The following is a 14,818-nucleotide window of genomic DNA, read 5'->3' as shown; positions in this document are numbered from 1 at the left end:
CATCTAGTGTTAGGCTGATAACTCAATTTATTCCTTTTTGTCATAATTAATTTTGCTTGAAAGGGTTGTTCTATCAATTTCCTGGGTTCAGTCAGTTTCCATTTTGATAGAGTCATAAAGGTTACAGGTCTTCTATTAATCTTGATTTACTAAAATAATAATAAATTAAAAAATAACAATAATAATAACATTTCTATAGCACAAATTGTACAATACAATTTTCAAATGTACTTACATTTAAAAACAAGTATATTGCGAGATATGTACACTAATAAAATATATAAATGCATATAAAATATAAAATGGTAGTTAAAGCAAAAATACTAGGGGAATAAGAACTAATATAAATAATCATTTATAAATAATCATTTGAAATCATTAAAAGCTTGTCTAAAAAGAAAAGTTTTCAATTTTTTCTTGAATAAATTAAAGTTATCAATCAATGGTATTAATGTATTCCACAGTTTAGGTGTGGCAGCATTGAATGCCCGATCACCAATAATATTGTAGCCAACGTCTTTGAGTTCATTTGAACAGATAATAAACTTGATCTATAGGTAGTGTGGTGCTGTATTGTGAAGACACTTAAACATAGTAATAGTAATCTTGTAGTTGATTCTGAATTTCACCGGTAGCTAATGTACAGTGCAGACCAGAAATATGCGTCCTACGCAGACGCAAAACGCACGCGTGTTTTTTGTGCACACGCGTTTTTGAATGCGCGTTTCCAAACGCGCATTTGATGCGCGTTTTTCCTTTTGTTATGCAAACTCGTATCATAGATGTGATGTTCATTGTTCCACGAAACAATAGACAGACGATAAAATGAATATTTAATTTCTGTGATCAACTTACCAAAACATTTGAATTGAAGAGCGGTGTCAACTGATCATTGTGAGTTTTCGAAACGAACCTAGAAAGTTTTAAATTCTTTCGACATTCACTGAATGAAAAATAATAAAACTCTGTTGTCATCCTGCAGCTGACCACTGATAGTTAAGTTATTTTGACCTTTCTGTTGCCGAAACTGCAGTTTGGATCGTTGTCATAGAAAATGCCAGACAATGGAGAAAATAATCGTGTAGCCGTAGCTTCTGACCTTTCCGCCAATTCTTCGCAATAAAAGTGCTTTGCAGAAAATTTGTCGAGCTTAAGAATTTCGGGAAAAAAAGAAAACAGCGCTACTGAGGAGTTTTTGTAACAGCCCAAGTTTTTCGCGAACGTCAAATACTGAGAATGGCGCCACAGAAGTCGTCATGAGATAACTGCTTTGAGGCTCCGACAAGTAAACATTTGGTTCCAGGCTCTCAAACAAAAGAAGACGACATTAGGGCCGTTTATGCGAGAGAAAATAAGCCGTGGCTTACTCTGGCCGCGGCGTACATAATACGCGAAAGGGACTATTTATACGAGTATAAAATCAGAGACTTAAATCGTAAAATACAGGTAGAAATCTTCGTGGAAAGTCGGGGAATAGTACCCTAATATTCTACGATTGAGCCATAATTGCACTGCTCTCTTCATTTCGTTGTAGTTTTACGTAATGTTTAACAAATTGTTTTAATCTACCATAAAGATTTGCTTTAATTTCACTGCCTTAAAACCATCAATTTGAACAAACAATATTTTGCATTCATGAGTAACTGAAAGAAAATAAAACAGCCGGCAACTGAAAGTCGCATGTATCTTTGAATGAATTCGGCGTTTTTTGTCACACAGGGTTTCACTCCGTATGCTTCCAGCCAACCCCGTGTTTTATTCTCCTCTGTAAAGCTTAACTAAAGAAAGAAATTGGTGTAGAAGATATCTCAAAGAAGAGATTTTTCAACTCTGAGCGCATTCCAATGAATCTTGCTGAAGTAATACAGCTTCAATTTGCAAAAGGACACAATGCCGAGACGCCTTTTGAATGTCATGCACGCATTACAAAAATTATTTTGAAATACTCGAGAAAGTACCGGTATTACAGATGGTGTAAGTAAGTTTTGTTTGCGAACGAATATACTCCTTATTTCGTTGATTTTACTGCATTTCACTCCGCCGTTCGTCCAAGTCTTGCTCTTAGCGATATTTGTTGTTGATCGACTAACTTTACTGACCGTCGATTTCTGTTGGCAAAACCGATGTCTTTCAAATTGAAAATAGTCCTGTTTTACATTTTAATCACAGAAAAATATTTACTCCCCTCATTATGTCATTTGTTGATGCAGCGAGAAGTGAAAGTAAATAATTTTCAAATGTCTGAAATTAAATGTGAAGCGGAAGCGAGTGCATTGTTGACTCGAATTTCACTTGGAAGCACCCGTTATTTGAAATCAAACACTTCGCTGTTGACATAGCCATTGTCTTGCGCTGAAAGTAACAATAAAACTTAAACAATGAAAAGACAATGGGCCAACTCATACATACTAATTATCTTTGATGAATGCGCGTTTTTGATGCGCGTGTTACAAACGCAGGCGTGTGTGCGCAATTTTTGTATGCTCGTTCCGCACGCGTTTTTTGGGACGCATATTTCTGGTCTGCACTGTAAGTCATTACAAACAGAATTGGTGTTATGTGACAGAACATAGGCATGTAGTATACAATTCTAGCAGCTGTATTTTGTACTCTCTGTAATTTTGATATCAAGTTTTTTGGTAGTCCATACAAGAGACCATTACAACAGTGCGATCTACTTGACACAAATGCATGTTCAATGTATTAGCTTCTCTGTACGTGGAGCCTCTGCCAAGGTACATGCAGTTTCTGATTCTTCTGATATTATGCAGGTGGGAAAAAGCACTTTTACAAGTCTTAATCACATGTGGCTTCATCATCATCATCATCAGTCCTTTTTGCGCCATGGGACGCATAAGGCCTCACTTCATACTAAATGTAAATTCAATCCACACCAAAATTCCTGACAGGGTCTATCGAGGGATGCTTTAGTTCAGCTTGTGATCGATCCTCGATCCTCGATGCACGATTCTGGATCCTGCATGCTTGTTTTCCGAAAACCCTCCCTTCCCCTACTTCCACTCTTCATGTAAACTAACTCTTTCCTTTTTACTGCTTTGTAGCTTATCTTCTGTTTTATTTTGGTATAAATCAAGTAAGTATGATAGTTAGTGATTATGTAAAACGCAGTGTTCAATTATTAGGATTTTTTGTGTGAAATAACTTGTGTAATAGACAATAGACCATTTTACAGTTGTAGCTAAGTTACCTGGCCTAAGAATGGAAGCGAGGCTACAGGTGATACTGTTTTGATACAAACCTTCATGCTTTTGTAATCTTAATATGGACTAATTAGCATTGCAGTGGGGGCTGTATCAATGCAAGGTCCCCAGCAGCCTCGCAGCCATTCAATTTCACTGTAGGTCACTGAGGTAACAACTGTAAAATGTCCTATTCACAAAGTGCAGGCCTTCTGATATTACGCGATGGTGCGATTTCGCACAATCGACCTCAAATCGCATCCGATCGCACAATTCACGAAAAATCGCATAATTCACAAAAGGACGCACAAAATTCATAAAATGAAACATAAATCAACACGTTTCTTAGAAATTCCTACATAAATACCCCATTTTTAACATGATTTATCTTGGAAAAAGGCTAAAAAACCTTTGTCACCTTCGATTTCGTAAACATTCGAAGTTCAAGGCTTTATTTTTCATGTCGGGGACCTGGTACGAGTCTCCTTCTATTGGTGCAACACAAACACGCCCTTATATACACACCACTGAAATGACACAGTTGCCTTCTCTTAGAGAAGAGATTTGTGAAAAGTAAGCGAAGTTGTAAGTTTTTCGGCAAAATGTAGTTTCTTTCGTTGAAAACTAATAAAAAAATAAATCATGGATAAGTTTGTTGTGAAAACGCTCGCTTTTTCTTCGACGATGAAGGAAGTTCCCACCTTCCGCCCAATCTGACAGCTCACGATCGAGCAAGAAAGTACCTCACAGGTACGCTCCACGTGGACGATGGACTGATGTTTTTCTGGTCGTGCAATATTAGGGCCTTTTATACGAGAGAAAATAAGCCGCGGCTTACTCTGGCCACGGTTTACAAAATACGCAAAAGGAACTATTTATACGAATATATATTCCGAGGTCAATATAAGCCGCGGCTTGAAAAAGACGTGAACGTAGATTTTGTACCATTTATACGGGGTGAACATTCGAGTCTTTTGTAAGCCGCGGCCAGAGAAAGCCGCGGCTTATTTTCTCTCGTATAAATCGGGGTATGGCCCTATTGTGATTGACCATCTTCGGAAGTTCGTGGTTGTCAAGCACCTTGATCATTCATTTGGCATGTTAGCTGTGTCCTTTCAACTTTTAACGTGGTGCACCGGTAGTGCAGAAGACCTCATTTTTTTTATTTATCCCAACTAATGTCGATCGAGATACGTAATTACTGTTCCTTTGTGTTCAAAATGTCTTTATGGCAGCAAAAAAGTGTTTTTCTTAACCTGAAACCTTATAAAACAAGCTTAAAATTGCTGAGGAAAAAAATCGCATAATTTACATTATTTATCGCATAATTGGCCTTTCTAATCGCACAATCTGCCCTGAAAAAATCGCATAATTTGCATTTTTTAATCGCACCCTATCAGAAGGCCTGAAAGTGGTATGGTGAAGTGCAAATTCCAGTTGACAGTTTTGTTTCCCAAATGGCATCAGTTACTGTCTTGAACAGGTTTATATTTGGCCACCTTCAGCAAATTTGTAAAGTTCTACAGGCTTATTTTGTTCTACCACAGTTGGTTTGGATTTCACAGTCCATGAATTACATGTACATGTATCACTGTGACAAAATAATGGTTCAAGAGAAAAAAACATTGAAATTTGATCTTCAAAATCTGCAACGTTATGAAAGGCCCAATAAGCTCCAGATTACTTGTTATTGGTTTGTTGTGCCTGACTTTCTGTGAACTGCACGCAGCCTGTATAGGAAAAAGTTACTCAGAAATGCATGGGAATGAAAAATATCTTAATCCCACTCTTCTTTTAAGCTGTAATCAGGCATAACTTAGCATGACATCTTATTATTATTTTCTTGGTTGGATGACATGGTTTTACTTCAATTATTTATTTATTATTAGAAATATTTTTATTCTGGCTTGATGTATATGGTCATTATTAATCTGTCTTACTGCAGTACATAAATTACCAACTTAATAAATCGTCCTGTAAGTGAATAGATATATATAGACTTCTTTCAAAATGTTCTTTTGTTTTAATGCTAATGACCTTTCTTGCCTCGCTACGACTAAAAAATTTCAAAAGTATATTTGTTTTAAAATGAGGGCAGTAGGTCTAATTACCATAAATACAAAAGAATGTAAAAGTGGTCACCATTTATGAAAGTGGTCTATACATGGAGCTTACTTTTGTGGAGATGTATGAGTCTGTTGCAATAACATATTGAGCATAGTTATTGGGGTTGTCTTCACATGTAGTTCATTCCATAACACATAATAATGTTGATGAGCTCTTTCCTCAGGACATTTTTCCAAACTTAGGCATCACCAAAGCAGGGAAATAGTGTATGAAAGTAGGGATTAAATATGCAAATTGGACCTATTATTGTGATATTACTTTTTGTCATCAAGGCAAGTACACACAATACTGTGCCATAGAACAATCTGTTTGGAATCCCTGCTTAGAGAATTTTATTGCTTCAAACCCCAGTGGCAGGGATAAAGCAAGAAGAACCTTTCCTTGGCCTTTTACTTATGATGCTGCTAAAAGAAGGATAGAATATGCTGTAACCTTGTTTCTTCTTTTTAGATCAACCATTTAGGTTAACATCTTATAACTTACCAAACAAGTGCTGCCAATTTGCAACTATTGCAGAAATAGAGGTGATGACAATAATTATTTATACTCAATATATATTTGTTGTAGTTCATTTTTCTAGGTTTAATTTTTTTCAGTCCCGTTCAATTTTGATTTGTCTTTGTCAGTAACATTCATTATCATAATCTGAAACAAAGGATCAAAATTGAACTAGTTTGAAAATTTTTGAGCCAAATATAAACCATAACATAAATAATTTATTTATGTTATTATTTTTTTGTTTAGGGGTGGGAGAGGGGGCAATTTTATTCTTAGAAATTATTTTGAAATTGATTGTCATGTGGAAAAGAATGATGCCATAATCCTTAAGGGGGTGGCTCTTAACTATCAAAATGCTGCTACAGACCGCTTCAAATAGCCATTTTTCAAATTCCTTTAACTCCATAGCTAGTTTGCCAAGTGTGTTCTATTTACATGTAACATTCCTTTGTCTGGTTGGACTCACAACCATATTTGGTAAATCATGTGATCAAAACAGAAAATACCTAAAACCTCAGTGAGCTAACCATGTTTTTCACAAATTTTTAACTCAACAGTATGAGATCATTATACATGTACCACGATATCTGTAGCATGGATTTTGAAAGAAATTATTTCTCAAAAAGATTATGATGTCATAAGGCCCTCCTTTTATACACTTTTCAAAATATCAGTTCCATATTTTGTCGAAATAGAAATTCCATGATACAGTTTACAAAAAATGACAGGAAGGTTCCCATCCGGTAAAAAAACGCCTGTTCCTTTTGTTTCCGGAGAGCTTTTACCTGTTTTTCACTGACACGCATGGCAGAGGACTGGGACTAGTTTGCGCATGCGCCTTCTGATTGAAGTGATGTCAGATTTCCGTTGTAAAAGTTACTTCATTAAGGTTACCATCCATGCAACCTTTTTGTAGGGCTCTTTGACTAGAAAGCTTCCTAACAGCAACCATTGTCTTTCTGTAGTTAAATGGCACCCTCTCTTAACACGGCGATGGACAAGATTAGTTCTCATTTAACCGTTATTGCCCTCATTTTTTCACGCACCTTGCAACATTATCTATGGGAAGTATGCAAACAGTGTTTGTTCATGTATATGCAACATTTAACATTTAAGAATATTTAATCATGTTGATGAATACATATATTTGCAGAGCAAACAATTCCTTAAGAGAAGACTGGTATATTTCAATTTGCTGATTAAGTTGGAAGGGTTAGATGGTGCTGTACTGGATAACCTCAGTCAATTTGTGGTCAGCTCAAGTAAAATGATGAATTTGCAAGTGACAAAAAAGTAAGTTTCGGTTATAATAATAATATAGTGTAATTAATTATAATATTAATGCTCCATAACTACTAAAGAACGTTTGCAGCATTGGCTTTTATTTTCGACATTTTGTTGTGTTATTCACAAAAAAACCGCTTTATTAAGGAAAAATGGATCTTTTTTATGCTCCTTCTTCGAGCTATTTTGGGCTTGAGGCTTTTAAGGCCACATACACAGAGAAACTATTAATTTTCTATTCAAATTTTGATGACAGCCTTAAGAAACTCAACTCAAGAAGAGAATCAGTTGGCTTTTTACAAGACAATCTGGAATTAAATTTGGAACTGCATAAGACAAATGTAGAGTTTGGTCTTAGTGGGATTCGCATGTGTATGGTTTGGAAAGCTGACGTTTCGAGCGTTAGCCCTTTGTCAGAGCGGAAGACGAAGGGCTAACACTCGAAACATCAGCTTTCCAAATCGTTCAAGGTGGTAATTTAACCTTTATCAACACGTTTGATGAAACCAAATTTTCCTGTTTCACTCTCCCGCCGACGCAGCACCACAGTTTCTTTAGAAACTACATGTGGATATTTGTTCGCATGTGTATTCATGCAAATGGCACACTGGTGCCACTGGGCTTCTTCCTGTCATTGTAGCCTTTTAGTTTCTTTTTTCTAGCCAATCTAAAATTATTTGATTTGAATTTGTCGTTGTTGCTTAATTGATGGTCTGGGCTGTATTGTGATTGGTAGTGGGAAAAGTACATGTAGTGTGATTGGTCCATTGGTTGTGAGTATAGTGATTGGTGCATTACGATCCGGTTTGTAAGTTTATTTCGCTGTAGGTTTGTAAGCTGAGAGGGAAAAGTATAGTTAACGTTTTCTGTTAAGTAATCGTTTGTAAGTCGAGAGTAGAGGTTGGAAACGGTTTGATATAGTTCGTAAGCAATTAGCAGAGTCCCAGTCGATATAGTGTGTTTTGTTCTTGAATGAACCTTCCATCAATTTTGTTATTGAGATCACCATTCTTAGTCGCTCGTTTGTGTTTTGTAAGTCGTGGGTTTAGGGTCCCTACCGGTTACACCAATGTAAGTGGCCTGGCAATCACAGTATGTGAGCTTGTATATTCCTTCCCGTCTGTCCTTGGGGTCGTCCTTGTCTTTGACATTCGTTAGTAAGCGTCGGAAAGTCGTTATAGATAATTTGTGGCCCAGCGCGTACAGTATGTTGTAGGTCGTACATGTAGTATGCGTGCGATAGTTTCAGAAGTCCCTCTTACGTTTTTTGTCACTATGGTAACGGTTGAGTAACGGTTGTCGTTTTGGCTGCTGTATGTGTTGCGTTTGATGAAATCTGTGCTATAGTTGTTCCTCCTGAAAACGTTGTTTAAGTACTTAGTTTCGTTAGCTAAACTGTCATTTTTTTTTGTTCCAAACTGTTTGTGCTCACCTTATCAAAGTTCGTAGAGGAGTCGCTTTGGTCATGGCCATGGCTTAAACAAACTTTACGAAACAATGCAGCAGGAACTCATGACGGTAGGGGTTGTATTTTTGTTGTTGTTGTCAGGTTTAACCTTGCCACAGAGAAGTTTAGCCAGACTCTGGCTTACCCACCAGACAGCTACAGAAAGCAGAGTCTTACATATCACTTGAAGAAACATGGCCGGATGATTGAGGTAGCCTTGTAATAAAGAAAAGGGAAGACAATGCACGTTAATGCATTACACGAGTTGGTGCTCATCTAACACTGAGCTAATACTGAGCTTGAGCTTTCTCTTTGTGATAATGTCTCTTGGAATTAGCATAAGTCGAGATAAAAGTCAATATTGGCATAACGTTGGAATAACGTTGGCATAAAGCCAAGATGACGCTCATTGTGGACGAGAATTTAAAATGTGAACCAAACGTTTCGAGGGTGCTCCTTCTTCATAAATGTAAGTGGTTTGAAAGCAACTGAAAAATGCGCGTGCAAAGGAAAGACCTGGCCAAACGCTGGCAACATTTCAACGCAACATCTTGCAACATTGTTGCGTAAAACATGTTGCATACGTTTGGCCACCCTGTTGCGATATGTTGCGATATATTGCAGCATGTTGGATCAAATTTGGAAACAGTCAAATTTTTCGTGCATCATTTTGGATGTTGCACGATGTTGTATCCGTTTGGCCACGTTTACACAACATTGTTGCGCCAGGGCATGCGCGTTAGGTCCACTTGCTGTTTCAAAGCGCCAGAGGCATTTTCAAAAACAGTGTGTTTGTCCTCCATACTGATTTTGATGTCCGCACACAAATATCGAACTCCTGCGTAGAAAATGTTGCGAGCGTTTGGCCAGGCCCTATAAGGCTCAAATAAAAACAAAAATTACAACGTTTACAGCACGCGCTGACTTTTTGTAAAACCAAAGTCCACATTGAGACCACCAGGGTGTAGGGTGTGGTGTCTAAAAATCATCCTGGCCTCAAAAGTGCGTCTGTCTGCGGCATCCCTGAAATCCAAACGGATTACAGAAACCAGTATGTTCTGAGTTGTGTTCCCCGGGGAAGCAAAATGGCGTCCAACAGGAAGATCGGAGTCTGGTATTCTTGTGGAACGTAGATGTTCCCTAAATCTGTCACCCAATCGTCTACCAGTTTTTCCGATATAGATTTTGTGACATGCGTAGCATTTGATGGCATAAACCACGTTGTCGCCGACACAGGTGTATTTCGATGTAACAGTGATGCGTCCACCTGGAGTATCGATGAATGTGGAGGTATTGGTGTGGGGGCAGATGTTGCAGCGGGACCAGCCACAGAGGAACGTAAGCGAGGGTGCTTTTGACTCGATAGTCACGCAGGTTCTGATCACGTTGATAAGCACACAGGATTCACTAGCCGGCGAATACAGCCGCCTCTCATCGCTCACCGCCGCTTGAACGGCCCAAGCGGCGGTGAGCGATGAGAGGCGGCTGTATTCGCAGGCTAAGGATTCACACGGGTTGAAAAATAGCTGCAGTGTCGGCATCATCCCGTAGGGGTTAAAAAAATTTGTGAGATGAGTTTTTTGATAACTTGGTCTGTTGGATGGTATGTTAAAACCAGATTGATAGTGGAGTGCTCAGCGCAAGGGATGTCTGCAGCTGGTTCTGAATTGATGACTGCCACACTTGGTCTGACTAAAGTACGAGTGCGTGCTTCATCAACAATGTTTTCAAACTCTTCATTGTGAGTGCAGATGCGACGTAAACGTAGAAACTGACTGTAAATAATGGAATTCTTAGAACGAATGGGACGCGAGGATGTATGGTCAAGGTAGGAATGAGTGTAAATGGGTTTGCAGTGTATGCTGGCTATAAGACGGTCAAAAGTTGGCATTAAAACAAGGTCGAAAGATAGCATTTCTTCATCAGAGATGGACCAGGTGAACTTGACGCTTAGATAAAAGTCATTCATAAAGGTTGCAAATTCTTCGATCGCGCCCTTGCTACCGGAAAAGGCCGTGGCAATGTCATTGATGTATCGTTTATATTGGCCGGGTTTGGCTCCTGTGTACTAATCAAAGATTTGCTCCTTTGTGTGACCCATGAAAAGACAAGCATAGTTGGGGACAAGTCGGCCTCTCATTGCAATCCCTCCGATTTGATTATATTACTTCCCATTGAAAGAGAAAGTATTCAAGGTGAGAACTATTTTAGCGAGGTGGACAAGTATATGAGTGGATGGTTGAAGAACCGGTCTCTTGTTTTGGAAATGTTGAAATGCTAGAGGGCATAATGTTTGCTTGTTTTTATTTGAGCGTTACTTTTCTTCAGCATTTTTCATTTACTTTCAAACCACTGATGAACAGAGAGTACTCTCGAAACGTTTGGTTCGCATTTTAAATTATCTGGCGCTATTTTAAACTTTCCTTTACCATTCATCCGCATTATTGCGCAGCATAGTTTCCTCGATTTTTTCTCATTGTGGACATTTAATTCATCATCAGCTGTTCTGTGCCACCTTTTTGGCTACACTACAGCTCTTCCATCCTTCTTCGCTGCCCTTCTTCAACTGAGTGGTTTTTAGCCAGCCTCTCACTCTTTACCTTTAGGAATCCACCTTAATGCTGTAAATCTCTCCTTTGAGTACCTACTGTACCCTAAACCTTTGTGAACATCAGTTTCTCAAATTTAGGTCATTCCATCTCATATCAGCTGTCTAGTAGTGTATTAAAAAAAAAAAAAGCAAAAAGACAAATTAAAAAACGGAGGCTAAGATTGCGTGACTGAATCAGACGCGACTTCCCCACACGCCGGTGTGAATCTGCCTTGAATTGTGATTGGTTCTTTTGGCTGTGTTTGCATGTATGCTGTAATTGGTCAGAGTGATTTCTTTGCTTTTGGATGGACAGCACTCTACGCTAATAATAATCTTTATTTAAAAGGCTCAAGAATGCACACATTTGATTGGTTCTCACATATTCATGATCTGTTAGAGCTCCTATATGACATACGCATAGCTGACGTCAGCATCAAGACCTTTTTACTTTTTTATTGTATAAAACAAATAGATTCCATGTTGCCCTGCGTCTGTTCGGAAGACGTCATCTGTGATCCCGGCATTATTGGACAGCCGCATCTATTTGTTTAGCAGAATATTTTTCAGGAATTGCATTTTGCTGTTGTGAAGAGTTCGAAAATAACGCAACTTTGCAAAAAGTACCGCTATTTCAAAGTTTTTCTTTTAAAATGTTTTCACACAGATTGGAGAGGTACCAGTTGAGAAGGCGGATATCTTCATTCAGTATTTACAGGACAATGTCCCAGTAGGAGTGTCTGTTAAAATGGAGCTGGTAGGCCTTTCCTTTTCATTCCATACCACTGATTGCAGTCTCTTTAGCTTATGCTATCGTATTATAGTCAAATACGTCACCATCGTTATCTTCCCAGTTTCATTTATCATCAAAATTTAAGATAGCTTTGGGTAGCTGGCATCTCGAGACGATGGTCTCCTTTAAAATTCTTATTAAGTGTCGGAATTCCTGGCAGCCGGTCAAGATTTTCAAATCACTAAATGACCAGTGTATTTATGGCATATAGTTTATTTGTGGCCCGAGTCGTATCATTTGCGCCCGAGCGGAGCGAGGAATGGGAAAATCAGCGAGTCCATCTCAAACAAACATAAATATGTTATTTACCGGATGGGAGGTCCGTGTGTCTTGAGTACGGCCCGGTGCCGAAGGCCGAGGGCATTACTCATGCGATACTCGAGACCAAGGGAACGGTTTTTCCCATACCAACCTACCAAGACCGGTAGATAACTTTTTTTTCTGTTTGTTTAAAAGACGTAGTTGGTTTCAAAATCGTCGTATTGTTTATATTTTCCTTAAATATTTGTCATTTCGGGAAGTTGTTTATATGAGTAACTGTTTCTTTTTTTGTAAACTTTCCCAAACATCTCAATTTGACGCGACTAACGCGGAAAAAACTCGGACCGCAATCCGCGTCGCAAAAATGAGCTCGCTACTAGCCAATCAGACTCGAGGATTTAGGATTCCCGGCCCGCTGAGATGCTTCAGAAAGGACTTAAATAACAATATGACCATCTCATCAGTTTCTTCTAAAAGTGACAGCAAATTTTCCTGGAGAAAAATTTGATGAGGGCCAAATTTCGTTTGTTTTTATTTACAGAAAAAATGGCAAGACTTCGTTTCACCTCCCGATCCCAGATACTTGGAGCAGAAACAACTGGAGTATGAAAGGATGCGAGAGAGGAAGAAAAAGAGAGAAGAGTGAAAACTGCTACAAAGAAGAGCCGAGGACTTGAAGGAGCTTGATGTTTGTCACTGTTGAAATGACATCCTTTCGGGCGATCTTAGTGCTTCCTTTGATCAATAATAGGGACTTTAAGGAGCTACGACAGCGACGACTTCACCTCAAAATATAACTTTGCAATATCGCAAGTCTTTCACGATTACATTTCATCTCGTTCACATCGCACACTGAGGATTAATCATCCTAAAAATAAATTGGTACTGACGAACAGTTTCAAAGTAACATTATAGCAATGAAAGGATCGCATATGTACGCTCACGTTATCATTAAACCCTCAAATTTGGTGATTTCACGTCGTTCCTCTCAAGAGTACCGCAAAGGTATGTGCTAAAATGCGTGCCGCACGTGCACCACGATTAGTTTTCGTCTTTTAACCAATGGCGCTGTGGCCTCATGGTTAGTGCGCTCGACTCTGGATTGAGTAGTCCGGGTTCGGGGCCTGGCCGGGGACTTGGTGTTCTTGGGCAAGACACTTTACTCTCACGGTGCCTCTCTCCGCCCAGGTGTATAAATGGGTACCGGCGTAATGCTGGGGGTAACCCTGCGATGGACTAGCATCCCATCCAGGGAGGAGTATAAATACTCCTAGTCGCTTCATGCTACGGAAACCGGAGATAAGCGCCGGCCTGATGGGCCTTCTTCCTAGGCTCGTAACAGAGACCTTACCTAAGCAATGGTATTACAGTGGAACCGCCATTAAGCGCCCACCTCTATTAAGGTAATTCCTTAGTATTGCATTGCGCATCCCTACTGCGCACGATTTTCGCGTCATTAGCGCGCGCACAAGAGCACGTGCGCGTACAAAACGTAAGTGATTTAACTCAAACTAAGCCCGATAGCGAAATAAGTGCTCCTTTTCCCTCAAAGGAGCAAGGTGACCCCCGATTTTTTTTTTTTTTTTCAGCTATTTGCTAAGGCCAGTCTAAAAAAGAACATATTTGCAGAAGAAAAAAATGTTTGATAGTAGAACATGATTTTTTTTGGAAAACAGTTCCGCACTGGGTGTATTTTGGCCAAGGCGAGAACTTCAAGCTAACCACGGAACTGTCCCAAAGAGTGCACTAATCCCACAACCAGGCAATCAAAAACGGCGTAAATGAGCAATACTGCTTTTGTGAATAAAAGAAGCTTTATTTTCAAAATAAAAAACTGTGTCTTTAAAGTAACCAAGACCTAATTCTGTATGAAGGTGATTCGACTTTTTAACGCGCAACCATTAAAAATACCCTAATTTAAGAGCCTGCTGACGTGTAAACAAGCGGGGTGACCCCATTTTTTTATTGCATTTTTTTAATGTTCTTATTATGAAAGTTAATTATGGCAAGTTTCCGAAAAAGTTTGATAATAGAACAATTTCAGTGGAATTACCTTAAAGCGCCCGCGGACACCTTTTGGCCGTCCCGATGAGAATAGGCCATTTTACAGTTGTTTGCTCAGTGACCTAGCCTATGAATGGCTGCGAGGCTGCCGGTGACCTTGCATTGATACAGACCTCACTGCTTTTATCATGCAAATTGTGTTGTTGTAATTCTAATTAGTCCGTATTAACATTACAAAAGCACGGAGGTTTGTATCAAAACAGGGTCACCGGCAGCCTCGCTTCCATTCGTAGGCCAGGTAACTTAGCTACAACTGTAAAATGGTCTATTCTCCTATTGTTTTCACCTCTATTAAGCGGCCACCAAGACTTAAATACACTTAGTTTGGCTTTTCAGCGACAGACTTCCTTGCAAAATGTTTAAAAATTAATTATGGACCCTTAATGCAACGTTTCAGTTACAGACATTGCTTCTTTTTGCGGTTGTAAAATCAACTCAGTTTACGCCATAGTTTGTTCTTGCTGAGTTGGTAGAACCTCATCTCAACATTTTGAGGAGAATATATTTTTTCTAAGAGTATTGTATTTTCCTTCGGTTTTAGAGTCACAAGCCTC

At 39.0% G+C, this 14,818-nt stretch overlaps 1 protein-coding gene across 3 annotated transcripts in view; it reads left to right on the top strand.

Annotated features, from left to right (window-relative positions):
- Positions 1-13,168, top strand: part of LOC137980002 (small ribosomal subunit protein uS10m-like) — a 16,738-nt gene extending 3,570 nt beyond the window's left edge. For all 3 annotated transcript variants that reach the window (XM_068827320.1, XM_068827321.1, XM_068827322.1), the window contains exons 3-8: positions 3,063-3,094; positions 5,778-5,851; positions 6,979-7,118; positions 8,659-8,767; positions 11,814-11,903; positions 12,742-13,168. In XM_068827320.1, coding sequence (XP_068683421.1) covers positions 3,063-3,094; positions 5,778-5,851; positions 6,979-7,118; positions 8,659-8,767; positions 11,814-11,903; positions 12,742-12,846 — 550 coding nt within the window. In that variant the 3' untranslated portion in view covers positions 12,847-13,168. The remainder of the gene's footprint in view (positions 1-3,062; positions 3,095-5,777; positions 5,852-6,978; positions 7,119-8,658; positions 8,768-11,813; positions 11,904-12,741) is intronic.
- Positions 13,169-14,818: the final 1,650 nt, after the last annotated feature.

This window comes from Montipora foliosa, chromosome 12 (assembly GCF_036669935.1).
Source record: "Montipora foliosa isolate CH-2021 chromosome 12, ASM3666993v2, whole genome shotgun sequence".
NCBI classification, from domain to species: Eukaryota; Metazoa; Cnidaria; class Anthozoa; order Scleractinia; family Acroporidae; genus Montipora; species Montipora foliosa.
Note: the sequence above shows the minus strand (reverse complement) of the source record. Positions and strands in the feature narration are given on the sequence as shown.